The sequence below is a fragment of the Tenrec ecaudatus genome, chromosome 1 (genome assembly GCF_050624435.1).
Source record: "Tenrec ecaudatus isolate mTenEca1 chromosome 1, mTenEca1.hap1, whole genome shotgun sequence".
Classification (NCBI taxonomy): Eukaryota; Metazoa; Chordata; class Mammalia; order Afrosoricida; family Tenrecidae; genus Tenrec; species Tenrec ecaudatus.
In genome coordinates this window covers 161,856,389-161,870,498 of record NC_134530.1, presented here as the reverse complement: position 1 = coordinate 161,870,498, position 14,110 = coordinate 161,856,389, and the positions used below count along the sequence as shown (strand labels likewise).

General features: G+C 44.9%; 1 protein-coding gene across 1 annotated transcript; it reads right to left on the bottom strand.

Annotated features, from left to right (window-relative positions):
• LOC142437063 (late cornified envelope protein 3A-like) lies at positions 1 to 309 on the bottom strand. The gene has a single exon (XM_075540359.1). It carries the CDS (start codon positions 307 to 309, stop codon positions 1 to 3), a length of 309 nt encoding a protein of 102 aa, XP_075396474.1.
• Positions 310 to 14,110: the final 13,801 nt, after the last annotated feature.

Genomic DNA, 14,110 nt, shown 5'->3' with positions numbered 1-14,110 from the left:
TCAGCAGCCACCCCCAGAGCAGGGCCCACAGCCTGAGCCCCCGGCCTGCACACCGCTGCCATCATCACTGCAGCTGGAGCTCTGGCGCCTGCACCTGTGGGACCTGCGGCGCCTGTGGGAGCTCAGGAGGCAGCCAGGCGCTGAGCTAGGCCCATGGCAGCCCCCGGAGGTCAAAGCACAGCCAGACAAGCCTGAGGGGGAGCACTGTGCAGGGCTCTTTGGGGGGCACTTGGGTGATGAAGGGCACTTGGGGGTGCACTTGGGCGGGGCCGGGGCCTGGCACTGCTGCTGCTTCTGCTGGCAGGACATCTCGGCAGGAGTTTCACCCTGAGAAGGGAAGAGAGACATGAGCTTGGTGTCTTCAGGCCTGTGGGTTGGGTCAAATGCTTGCCCCCAGGATCAAGCTGCTCCAAGCTGACCTCTGTGGGCGAGAAGTGGGCCCTCTGTGAAGGGACACCTGCGTGTGGGGGCCGCTCTTCCTCAAGGATGTCAGGCTGGCACCTGGGTGTCCCTGGCAATATGCGCACCCCAAACCAGGAAGAGCCCTGAGACCTGTGACTTGGTACCTGAGCCCAGAGCTGCCCCTGAGATGCCCTTCCTCCCAGCACCTGGCCCACCACTGCCTCCTAGGGGCCTCCTACTGCTGCTTCCAGTTCCTGCCTGGCCCTGTCTTCCCCAAGTACCACCAGCTGAAGTCCGGCCCCCTCCAGTCACTCACCAGAGGCAGAGGAGGCAGGAGAAGGCTGTTCCTGGGGAGGCTGTGGATGAGAAGCTCAGGGCAGGAGCCCTTTTATCCTGTGCTGGGTCCTGATGCACAGCCTGGGAATGCTGTTCCTTTCCCAACCAGGGGAGGGTGCTGACATCACTCTCCTGAGATCACTGTCTTCCTAGCTGCTCTCCAAGGTGCCTGATCAAAGGGAACAAGGAAGTGGTGATGGGTGACTACCTGCCTTGCACACCTCTGTGGACCAGCTCACCATTCATGTGCCATTCATACACCTCAGAGTCCCCAGAACAAGTCTGTCCATGACTCTTGCTGGAACTGAGCATCTTTGGAGCCCTGGTGGCATAGTGGCCATGAAGCAGGCTGCCAAGTGCAAGGTCAGTAGGGTAAAGGTGCTCACTGCTGTGGGTGAGAAATAAGAGACTTTCTGGGCCTGTGAAGAGTTGCAACTTTGGAAACGTACAAGTGCAGCTCCCACCTGTCCTATAGGGTCACTCAGAATCAGAGTCAATTTTTATAACAAGGCTTGTGGGAGAAGCATATTTAGATAAATGTGGGACTTTTCCTTCCTTGAGTAAATCGCAATCTGTTTAGAAAGAAAGATGAGAAATTATACACACACACAACACTCACAATCATGCCAATGCCCATAAATCTCTTTTAATCCTGAGTATAATTGCTACAATACAACTGTGCAGACACTCAGGCTGCATTCCCAGGCTTTCCCATCAGCCTTCAGCCCCAGAAAATAACTGAAAGCGCTCTGGTGTCCTCATGTCATCTGTCGCCCCTGTGAGCTCCAGGGAACAGGATGGATGAGTAAACTGGAGACATGCAGCTGGAGCCGTGTCTCGGTTTACTTGGGCACCAAGGGTGCCTTCATGGCTCCCAGGAATCCAGACCTGGGATTTTGGGACAAGCAGGGTAGTAAACTTTTAGTTTTGAGAAATAAACCCTCCAAAAGACCAAACTCACTGTTAATGAGTGGATTTTGACTCATGCAACCTAAATAGGACAGGTTAGAACTGCGCCTGTGGATTGCCCAAAGCATAACTCTGGACAGGAGGAGACCCCTGTCCTTGTGCTAATGGCCAAAATGGAATCTGGCACATGGTTGATTTGTGGAATCCGAAGACTTTGCTCACTTTAATGCATCATTCCCCTTTCTTATGGAGCTCAGTTTTCATTGGACAGACAGAGGGTCACATGACTCAAACGGTCTCCATGGCAACACGTCAGTAAGGATCAACATCAACTTCTTCTAAATAACAGAATATCTGCTCCGACCACTCCCTCTCTTTGTGATCCCATTAACAAAAGTAGTATACCCTTGTATGTAATACACACCATTTATCATATGTAATATTATTAATTTAAAATTCTACTTATCATCAGCCCAGTTTTATCATTGTTCCTTTATCCAGTTATCTTTTAAGCTATATAGAAATAGGAAATGTTATGAAGAAAAAACTTTCGATGTATACTGTCACCAGCATAATTCACTTTTTGATTTGTCTCTTTCTTATGAAGTGACTGCATTTACTATTTCTTGATGGTAGTGATGGATTGTCTAACTTTGCTTATTTGGGAATGTTTTAAATTCTTCATTTTTGAGAACAGTTTTATATATCCCTCCATAGAGAGAGAATTCACGGTTGACAGTGTCGCTTGAGTACATGGAATATATCGGCCCATAACCTTCCTAATCTATGATTTCTGGTAGAAATCACTTATGAAACTGACAGAAGCTCCCTTGAACGTAATGAATCCCTTTCTCTTGTTGCTTTCAAGAGTCCTCTTTGTCTTTTGAAATGTAATTATGGTTTGTCTGGGTCAAGATCGTTATGGAGTTATCTCAATCAGACTTCCCGTGATTCTTTAATGTGTAGATTTGTGCTTTACATCAGCTTGGGCATGTTAGGGTCATTATTTCATGAAATATTTCCTGCCCCCTGCTAGTCAGTCAATAAATTCTTGGTCATAAGCAGCCTTACATTTCCAAAACGTCACTAGGAAAACCTTCATCTTGGGGTTAATAATCATCACTTTCAGAAACCAGGGCTTTATGGTCAAGAATGTTAAATAGTGTAAAAATAGCAAAGTGAGGAAGTTTTGCTCCAGAACCGCTCATGTGTCTGAGCTCCTATGCACCACCAAGGGGCATCTCTCATCTGAACCTTATTTTATTATGATTATTAACCCTGGAGTTGGGCTCCCAGGAGGCCGTGTAGGTGAGTGGTAGACCAGGAACTGTGGGGTTTGGGTTTGGATTTGGGTTGCCAAGACAGGGATAGGGTAGGCCTCGAGTGGAAGAAAGGTTTATTATTTCACATCCTACCATGGGTACCAAAAGGAATCCAGAAGTAGAGGTGGAGAAAAGCTGTGATTTTGAAAGAGCATGAGGTTTCTCAAAATAACTAAAAACTCCTAAATTAGATATTTCTAAGGATGGTTGTCTAGGAGCCTTGGTGGTGCAGTTGTTAAAAATGGAGCAACAATCCGCACAGTAGGGAGTTCAAAACCACCATCAGCGCCTTAGGTGAAAGATTAGACTGTCTACTTCCATAAACAGTGACAGTCTCAGACACCCACAGAGGGTCGCTCTGAGTCAGCATCGACTTGATTACAGTTAACTTGAGTTTGAAAGATGGTTGTAGAGTGGAAGCAACTGTGAAGACTTTAATACTGATCTCTGAGCTTCACCCCTAAAGATGAGTTGACTTGGGCTGAAGGACATCTGAGGCACTGAGATCTTTCATTACTTCAGAGTAATTCTCCTGCACAGACAGGTTTGAGAAAAGAAGGCCAGTGAGGCAGAGGAGGATGACTGGGAGGTTGGAGAATGGGATTACCTGTGGACTTGCCTACTTGGTTTTCATAGGATAAAACGAAAGTTCATTGGCAGACAACCCACGTTTCTGCCTATTGGGCACTGGTTGACTACCTTTCTGTTCTAAACTCTGGCCACTCTGTCCTCCAAATCCCACCTTCAGTTCCTTACCTGTCTTAGATGCACCTGGACCTAAAAGAGCTTTACCTGGGCATAGGCTGTCATTCTGACTACTTCAGAGTCCCTGGTCCAGAGAGGATTTCTAAAGGGTGCTACAAGCAAGTCCTCTGTCACTCATTCATGGGACACACCATTGTGGTGGTAAGGAGATAAAGGGGAGAAGAGAGGGCACGTATTACTATGGCAACGTGTCTAGGAAGTCCCCACGCTGTTCAAATACCTATTTTTCTCAGTCTTTTGTTGGCTTGATTCCTTCCCTTCTTACCTCCCTCCATCTATCCTTTTCTTCACTCCACTTGTTTTTTCTTCTTTATTGTTTCCCCCTTAAATAAGCATACTACACACCAGGCACTTCAATGGGAGTGGAAATCATAAAAGAGTAGCGTACACTGTGTAGTTCATGGCCTGGTGGGGTAGACAGACAGGTTGTCAAATAGGTAAAACCTAGGTGAAAAGTGCTATAGGAAACCCACATGGGGAGTCCTGGAACTTATACAAGAACTTTTAAGTGTTAGTCTCCTGTTGCCCTGATGTGGTCACATGCCCTCCTTCTGCATCACTGGGGAGAGGCTGAGATGAGGTCAGCAGCCTGTAAGAACTGGGGCAGGAACAAAGGATGAGGAGCAGCAGGCCTGAATGCTGTCACTGGGAGGAACTCATGAAGCCAGGGGCAGAAGAAGAGGGAGAGAAGCCAGGGACAGAAGCCGGGGAGAGAGGGGGTCAGACTAAGAGCTGCATGTGACTGGTAGATAGAGTCACAGTCTTGTATTCTATAAGAGTACTGGTTGTGGAGTCAGATACTCCTGGATTGGTCCCCTTACTTCCCTAGGAGCCAAAGATGGAACTGAGAAAGAAAGGTCTATCACGTGAGATTCTGTCAGTAAGTAACTCACCCTGCATAGTTCCTAGGAGTCCCAGGGTTAGTTAAGAGAAAGTGGTGACTCATTTTGGCTGGGATAGCCAGGGGATTCTATTCAAAAGGTGAATGATAACTGATTGAAGATGAATAATAGACAATTGGAGCCACCGTGTAGACTGTGTGCTCATGAGATAATGTAATTAATGTGACTAATGTCTTCAGTAATTGCTTTGTGCCAGCGACATAGTTCCTTCTTGCATTCTAATACACCACTGTAACTGTGTATTCATTTGAAATAATATCCTTCTTAAGGATATAATAGGGAAGAGATAGTCCCTAGAGCAAATGGAACTGGCAAAATTGGATAACCATTGGCAGAAAAATTAAACAGCCCCGAAATCTGACAACCATAAGCAGAAATGAACTCATGTGATATGAAAGGCCTACAGGAAAACCTCTAAATCTACAGGACACCTAATACGTGACTTGAGTATTGCTCTCAAACATAACTGAAAACACACGGCATAAACCTGATGACTGGCACGTTCTCAACAGCCGACACTTAGGCACATGGACAGATTTCACCAGAAGAATTCAAAGAGGGCTCATGGAGCAGCAACACTCTTTGGATGATGGCATGTCAGACAGGCATTCATCTCTAAACTTGACAGAAAACTTCACCAGTAAGAAAAATACAAATAAAAAATGGGCGGAGGACATGAACAGACAACCCAAGAAGACATTCTGATGGCCAACAAGCACATAGAGAAATGTGAGTGATCATTGCCAGCTAATTGATTGCATCCCACAGTGACCTGTAGAGGGCTTCCACAGCTGTGACTCTTTCAGGGAGCAAATAGCATCATCTCTTCCTCACAGAGCAGCTGGTGGGTTTGAAGGTCTAATGCCTGGCAGACAGTGCCTCCTCTTTATGGACCACTAGAGAGATGCAAATCAAAACCACACCGACATTTTCATTTCCCTCCAGAATTAGGAGCAAAGTTAAAAAAAAATAAAATGAGAAAGCAACAAATGCCGTCAGTGCTGTAGAGTTCCTGGAACTTCCATGCACTGTGGGTGGGACTGTAAAATGGTGTACGCACTAAGGAAAACGATACCGTGCTCCCTTCAAAAGCTCATCCAGGAATCCCATTCATTGATGTAGATCCTATGGGGAGGGGGAGGAAGGGTCGTGTGCACACCCATGTTCATCCCAGAACTATTCACAGTAACAGAAAGATGAAGCAAAGGAAAGGCCCGTGATGGAGGGATAGATAAGCAAACTGTGATCCATATCGTGTGGAACCACAGCAACGTCAAAGAGGAACAGTGAAGCTGCGAAGCCCCGCATCACCTGCGTGAACCTGGATAGCATTATGAGGAGTGAAATTAGACCCATCGCAAAAGGTAAATATTGTTTGAGACACTACTGTGCAGAATCAGGAACATGGCTTCACCCTAGAACACCCACTCTTTGACCCCTCGAGGGGCAGGAAAGAAAGACAGAGCATATTAGTGGCTGGGGCATAGATTCCCAAACTTACTTGACCTATTGCTCCTTTTTGAGAAAAAAAATAAAATTACTCAGTGCGTTTCCGGGAATTATCATCTCTTGTTCCATAGCCCATAATTCAGGATAACATGTAGATATGTGCTTTGTCAGTTCCCTTCTGCCCCTTATTGTTCCAGCACCACCTCTGGGTGGGAAAGCATCCACTTTGGGAAACACTGGGCTAGAGGGTAGAGGCGCATTAACTTGAGTGAAGGAGAAATAAATATACAGTGAGATGAAGATCACCCAATAAGGATGGAGGCAAGGGAAGACAATTCTGGGAATGCAAGTATGAAAGGCAACACAGGCAAAAACTCGTATATATCCAAGAGTGTGCTAAAAGTCTCCTACGGAAAGATGCATGGATAGGCATGCAGGATGACAGGTCTGGGAGGGACAGTGGAAATATAAACGTGAAAAATGTGGGTATGACAGAGGATGTGTACGCATGTGCACTTACCTCGCATTAGCCAAAAGCAAGGTTGGGCAGTTGATGGAATACCACTTGGAATGTTTCAACAAACTGATGACACACAGGAAACACTTGTCTGTGCCATGAAATTTGGAAGACAGCTACTCGGCTAATTGACCAGAAAGATCCATATCTGAGCCCATTCCAAAGACAAGAGACCCAGGAGATTGCTCAAATTATAGAATCATATCATTGACATCACATGGAAGTAAAATTTTTCTGAAGCAGTGCATCCACAGGGAACTGTCTGATATTCAGGCCAGATTTAGAAGAGATGGAACAAGGGATATCATTGCTGATGTCTGATGGACTGTCGCTGAAAGCAGAGAATACCAGAAATAAGTTTCCTTGTGCTCTGTTGACTATGCCAAGGCATTCCACTGTGTGGATCGTAACAAACTTAAGATACCCTTGAAACAAAGGGAATTCCAGAACACTTCATTTTGCTCATGAAGAACTTGTGCACGAATCAAGAGGCAGGTGTGAAAATAGGGCAGGGATTATTGCATGGCTTAAAATCAGGAAAGTTGTGCATCAGGGTTGCATCTAGCAACATTCTTGTTCAATTTGTATGCTGAGAAAATAGTGGGAGAAACTGGATATAATGGAGACAAATTCTGCATCAGGATTACAGGAAGACTTATTAACAAAATGTAATATGTATATGACACAATCTTGTTTGCTGAAAGTGAGGAGGACTTGAGACCCTTGTTGATGAAAATTGAGGACTGCAGTGTTCATTATGGATGACAACTCAATGTAAAGAAGATCAAAATCCTCACAATTGGACCCATAGGTGACATCATGAGAAGTGGAGAAAAGACTAAAGTTGTCAAGGAACCACAATATCAATTGAAGTATATTTGCATGCTCCCTGACATCAGTCTATAAAGGTGTCTATTTTTGTTGTTGGCTTGTTTGCTTTTCATATAACAGAGAGCATCTCCCTTGTCCATTTATTCTTGTTTACTTTGTCCTTGTGCGCTTGGGCCTCAGCACAACCATAAAAGAAAAAGAGACCACATGTTTCGACACGAACAAGCTAGACACTGAGGCAAAGTCTGGGCGCCTGTGAGTGCCTCCTTACACCACAGCAATTCCAACATAACGGATTCTCACTAAGGTATTCCAGGATGATAAGGATGGTCATTACACAGAATTATGGACTGCGATATTGATCGAATTTAGAGAACTGACAAGGAAAAATGCAGAGGAGTGCAAGGTATTTGAATATTAGGCACAGGCAAGATTGTGTGACAGACATTCCTGACAAGAAGCAGCCAATTGTAGCTTAAATTTCTGGCACATAACCAGTTGTGATTGATAGTTTTCCATTACATTACAGACATATTATTAATGTATAAAAATGTCAAGCTTTGGCAAGCACTAACATGGCATGGCTCGGTTAGTCTGCAAAATTTACAGACAATGAGCCCCCAGTGACACAGGCAAAGATACTGACCGCGGCACATTACAAATCACGAGCAAAGGGTCACGAAGCCGTTCTCTACCACAATTATCTGTCCTTGCATTCTGAGTTTTATGAACCATTTGCGTTGTGAGTCTCCTGACTTTCTAGTTTCGTATATCGTTCAAAGAGAACCTCTGACTCCCCATGAGCAGGGGATTAAAGCAATGATCTCCCACAACACATCACTGAAAAGAAGCCTGTCTCACATTTAGGAAATGGTTCATGAAGTCCTGGCTACTGGAGTTTTAAAAGCCAATGAAACCATGCAAAGCTAGGATGCTCTTTACACCTTAACCTGTATCTCACCTGCCTGGCTATGCTTTCACTACGGTTAAAATAATCGACGGCTTTTTTGGAACCAGTTCGTCACAAAAAATAGCTCACTCAACTGATGAGGAGAATGACTAAGTGACATATTTTGGGACTCAATATTCTAAGCGGATCCCTTCTGGCCCATAACTGATCTGACTGCCAAGTAATGTGATCTTTGAATGTGTCTCAGGGGTCTGAATCCCCTGAGCATAAGCACCTGTAGAAGACCTCCCTGGGGCAGCTCCAGTTGACAAACCCTGGACTCGCTGTAATCAGACAATACACTCCTCTCTGCCTGCAAACTCCGGTTCATCTGTCCATTTGTTTGATCCAAAACAAGAAAACACACAACAACACTATGTGCCGTGATCATTCCATAGGCCTCTGGCTGGTGTGCAAATGTGCAGAACCAGGGTCACAATAGAAAATTATGTCCTGGCGCTCAGGGAGTAAATGTTATTGATTAGGACTACAGAGGGAAAAAAATAAAAATAATAGTTTGGGATGCATGGAACATGTCTATGTCCCCGCCCAGAATTCTGAAGTGAGTTCCTTTTCTTTGGATTACTCTGTTCTTGGAGGCAGTGGTAAAGAGATCAAAAGACGTGTTGCATCCAATAAATCTTATGCAAAAGAAGCCTTTATAATACTGAAAAGCAAGGATGTTACCTTGATGACACGGGAGTGCCTGACCCATGTCATGGTATTCTCCATTGTCTGATATGCATGTGAAAGTTGGACACTGAATAAGGAAGACCACAGGAGAATGGACGCATCTGAATGGTGATGCTGGAGAAGAATGTGCCATGGGCTGCTAAAAAGGCAAATCTATCTGTCCTGAAAGAAGTATGGTCACGGTGCTCTTAAAAGACAAGGATGGTGAGAATTTGTCTTACCCATTGGACATGTTGTCAGGAGAAACCAATCCCTGGAGAAACACATCATGTTCGCTAACGTCGAGGGGCACTGGAAAAGACGAAAACTTTCAAGGCGCTGAACCGACACCATTGATGATACAAGACTCAAGCACAGGAACCATGGTCAGGAGGGTCCAGGACCGAGCAGCGTTTCCTTCTGCCATACCTAATGTCACTATGGGCTGGAACCAACTCAATGGTACCGAACAACACCACTTACCTTTGCTTCATCTATAAATCCATGAATGCCATATGGTATACAGGAAACAAGTGATGAAAATTTCTTAAACAGAATCAAACACCTAGGATGGTAGAGGATCAGATAGTGCGTCGCTCTGTCTTACACAGGGTGTGAGAGGTAAGCAAGGGTTTGGGAGTGCTTGGACATCACAAGAACAGATTTCCAGAAGGGATGAGCCACTGGGCTGGGGGCTGAGGATCGTTGTCTGGAGAACACTGAGTGCAGTTGGTAGAACAGAGTTCACAGAGATCCTCTGAGAGACAACTATTTGTCTGTCCCCTCAGGGGGTAAGGAGTGAAGCAGACCGAATGACATACAGAAACAATTAGGTCCACGGAGAGGAGGACCATGTGGACATCAGTCTACATGACCCTGAGACCAGAAGGACCCATCCAACTTCTCTGAAAGGGATCACTTTAGGAGGTCTTGGATAGAGGGAACCAAAATGTAGAACAAATCTCAAAATTGTGCAAGTTACCAGCTCAAGACTGGTGGGACCCTTGGGAGTATAACCCCGAGTCACCCTGCAGGCCTGGAAATGACCATTCACCTGTCTCCATGTTCAGCCACACAATAGGTCTTAACAGCATCAATAATAGTAGAAAAGTCTGCACACCTTAGAATAATGAACCATTTGAGATTTAAAAGATCTTATTTAATCTAGGGCAAATTTCAGAAGGGTTAGGTTTAGGGGGAAAATGAGGGATGAAAGAGGAAACATGGGGAGGAAGTGGGTTGAGTGATATTGCATTGTAGGGATTATAATCAATGAGATCAAATGAAATGTATGAGAATTGTTGAGTCAGAAATCCATCTCCTCAGTAAACTTCACACAATTCATAATAAAGAGCTAGAAGAAGAAAAAGGGAGAGAGGGAAAGGACAAATATTTTACATAATTACAGAACATAAAATGATCACTTCAGGTAGAACACGGTTATGGAGTCTGCTACAGGAAGCCTTATAATGGAGGCTGTCCTCCTTGACATGCTTAGCTATGATGCAGCCAGGGGGAGACCAGAGCAAGCTCCTGAGTTCCAGGGACATGCTTGTTTGTACCTGCTGAGCCCACACACTGGAACAGAAATGGGGAGTGGAGGATGGAAATTGGGAAGGACACGACAGCAGAAGTCTACTTTTATATCAGCATTCTCTTCATCACCTTTAGCAATGCATCCCTCATTCGTACATGCCTGTTGCCTTTGGTATGAAAGTAAGACGTCAATACATGTGCTTTTTGCCAACAGTTAAGCCAATATGTTTTGGCCTCCATGTTTTTTGCTAGACGGGGTCCCAGTTTGTGCTTATACAACTGACACTGCTGCCACCCCAATTCACGAGCGTGGGCGTCCACTCTGGAGAGGGACTCTTGTGTCTTGCTCCTTGTTTTGCAAGCGCAGTAGAGGAGGGTCTTTGAGTGGGAGCTCCTGGAGAACACTGTCCATCTTTTGCTCTCTCACCATTGTGTTTTCAGGGCCTTTACTCAATAAATGTTTCCATTCAGTGACTTGCTCACTTTGGGGGTTGGGCTGGGTTGTGGAACTTTCTTCCCCCGTTAAGCTTTCATCTTTGGACATCTGCTTTTAGGATCAGCATCATATTGCATAATGTTTCCCTTTCTTCAATCGTCCTGGGGTCTTAAGTCCAGACTCGATTGCTTGGTTCAAGTCCTGTTTCTCCCCCTACCCCCCCAACCCCCCCAAACCCCCGGCCACTGAACTACTACTATCTGTATGAATTGTTGGATATTTTTGTGTTGAGAACTTGATCTTAATAGAGGCTTCTGAGGCCCCAAGTCTCATTTTATAGCCCTTGGTTGATGTAATGCTTTATTTCATCAAATATTGAATTCAGCTTCGCTGGTAGATGATACACAGTTAGGAAGAACTCCAGTTACTCTCCACCCTGAGGTCCTGTTTCTGGACACATGGCATCGCTCTGCTGAGATCTGGAGATCCTGGACTCCTGTCTCCCTTCATGAGCAAAGTCTCACATAACTGAAGCAACATGGTCTTCATAGCCAAGTGTATCCATTCTTCACCTGTTGGTCATGCATATTTTCATGACTCAAGACAATTTCTGACCCACAGTGGAGTTCAACCCAAAGATCCGCAAAGTTTGAGCAACAAGAAACGAGTGAAGTCCAAGCATGGCAGGTTCCTCCTGAGAGAAGTGTGTTCATCTTGAGGGAGTGGGTCATATTGGCCAGAGCACACCTCACATCAAACTACTTTCAAGTTCGCTTTATCAATACCGAAGTTTTTAGCAACTCTGATGTCTTGGGGGTTGCAGTAAAACAAATCACCATTTTGACATCTTCTAATGACTGAAAACGTTTTTTTTTGTTTGTTTGTTTGTTTGATTCAATGAACCTGCAAAGTATCACATAGGCTTATCTCATTATGTCATGTACTCAACCTCGAGACTGATTTCCCTCCTGTGTAATTTGAGTTTAGTTTAGGATTCCTGGTGTTCCTTAGGCTTGTTGTGGAGAGCAGCTCGATGAGATGCTCCCGTACACTGTCATTTGGGCAACCTGGCACACAGCGTGAGATTCATTTCTAGGGAGATAAGTTCACTTAATGGAGATTTGAGTTCCACATTTTAGATCCCAGTCACGGGAGAAAAAATTAAACAGTAAAATTTGTTGAACTTGTGATTCACATGACTGATTCTGAACTACTTGAATTTTTTTTTAAGTTCAACAGTCCTATCAGTGCTATGAAATAAAACTCATCATATCTACGGGTCTCATGTAAAAGTCTCAAAGAAAGGTCATGTGGTGAGGCACCTAATGGGAACTGTAGACTCACTCCTCATGAGCTGTTTGGCCTCAGTCCTGGTATAAAGTCATTTGGGTCCTCAGTTTCCCAAATCATTAGTAAAATATGGTTATTAAGGGCTTGTATCTAGCCAATTGGGTTTTGTTTGGTTATTTTTTTTTCAGAATCTTTTCTTCTTTTTTTTTTAAAAACATTTTATTAGGGGCTCATACAACTCTTATCACAATCCACACATATATATACATCAATTGTATAAAGCACATCTGCACATTCCCTGCCCCAATCATTCTCAAAGCATTTGCTCTCCACTTAAGCCCTTTGCATCAGGTCCTCTTTTTTTCTTCCCCTCCCTCCCCGCTCCCCCCTCCCTCAGCCAATTGGGTTTTTTTGGATCATTTAATTGGGGGCTCATACAACTCTGATCAAAATCTATACAACGTTAATTGTGAAACACACTTATGCTTTCATTGCCCTCATCATTCTCAAAATATTTGCTTTCTGCTTGGACTCTTGGAATCAGCTCCACATTTTCACCCTCCCTCCACATGCGCCTTCCCTCATGAACCCTTGATAATTCATAAATTATTATTTTATCATATCTTAGGCTGCCTGATGTCTCCCTACAGCCACTTTTCTTTCATCCATCCCCCAGGGAGGAGGTTATATGTAGATTCTTGTAATAGGTTCCCCCTTTCCACTCCACCCTCCCTCTACCCTCCAGGTATCACCACCCTCACCACTGGTCCTGAGGGGTTCATCTGTCCCGGATTCCCTATAGCCAATCATTTTGAGAATAAAACAAATATTCGTGATTTAGAGGACCCCAATGCATGATAAATACTAAAACATTCTTGGTCTCATATTGATTTACCATCTTCGCAACGTTTCCTCTTCCTCCCTTTCCTGTATCACCTCATAGCCACACTCTTGGCGTTACCATATTTCCTGGCCTCTCAACTCCTTCTTTCCTTTGTCCATGAGTCCTTTGCTTTAACTGATCTCACCACCTCCCAGCGCTCTCAAGGATTTGTGCAGAGATGAAGTTCTTTGCCATCCCAGGTGTCATCCTGCCCTTCCCTTTGCTCTCTCTTCTAGCCGAAGTTCCCTGGCTCTAGGCCCTCTTGACATTTGGGGCAGATTTCTCTATCTGTATCTGTAACTCTGTCTTTCTCTCTCTCTCTCTCTCTCTCTCTCTCTCTCTCTCTCTCTCTCTCTCTCTCTCTCTCTCTCTCTCTCTCTCTGTGTTGGTGCTTATGCTATGCTTTGGGAGCTGTTTCTTGGCATCCCTGACATCTCCCTGCTGCATGTAGTAGTACTTCCTCTAAGTTGTGATGATGAAAAATGTCTCGAGATAAATTCTTGGCTTATGTCTCCTGTTGAGAGCCACATCGATCTGTGAAGGTTCTGATCATTGTGTACTCCATATCTGAAGTGTGTTAGGAGGCTGCCCAGAAAGAGCAAATGGTCCTCCCAGCCCCTGGACATGGCAATGTGATTTGGACACCCATTCTGTGCTTCTTAGGAAAGGTCAGCCACTCTGTTGAGGGCTACAGACCTCACACCCACATCCCTTTTCCCATTTTTCCTGAAGTCTACCCTGAGAAATATCCACGGAAGTCCCATTTCATCAGCGTAGAATGCTTGTTCGGTTCTCTACCCCAAAGGCCCGGCACGACTGGTTTTGCTGGGCTGAGGTGAGCAGCACACATGCACCCATGAGGACGGGCAAAGGCAGTGACAGGGGACACACAGGTGATGGGAAAGAGGAGG

Bases quoted from the DNA above. Each gene is read 5' to 3' on its own strand.
- LOC142437063 (XM_075540359.1), bottom strand. From the start codon at position 309: ATGTCCTGCCAGCAGAAGCAGCAGCAGTGCCAGGCCCCGGCCCCGCCC.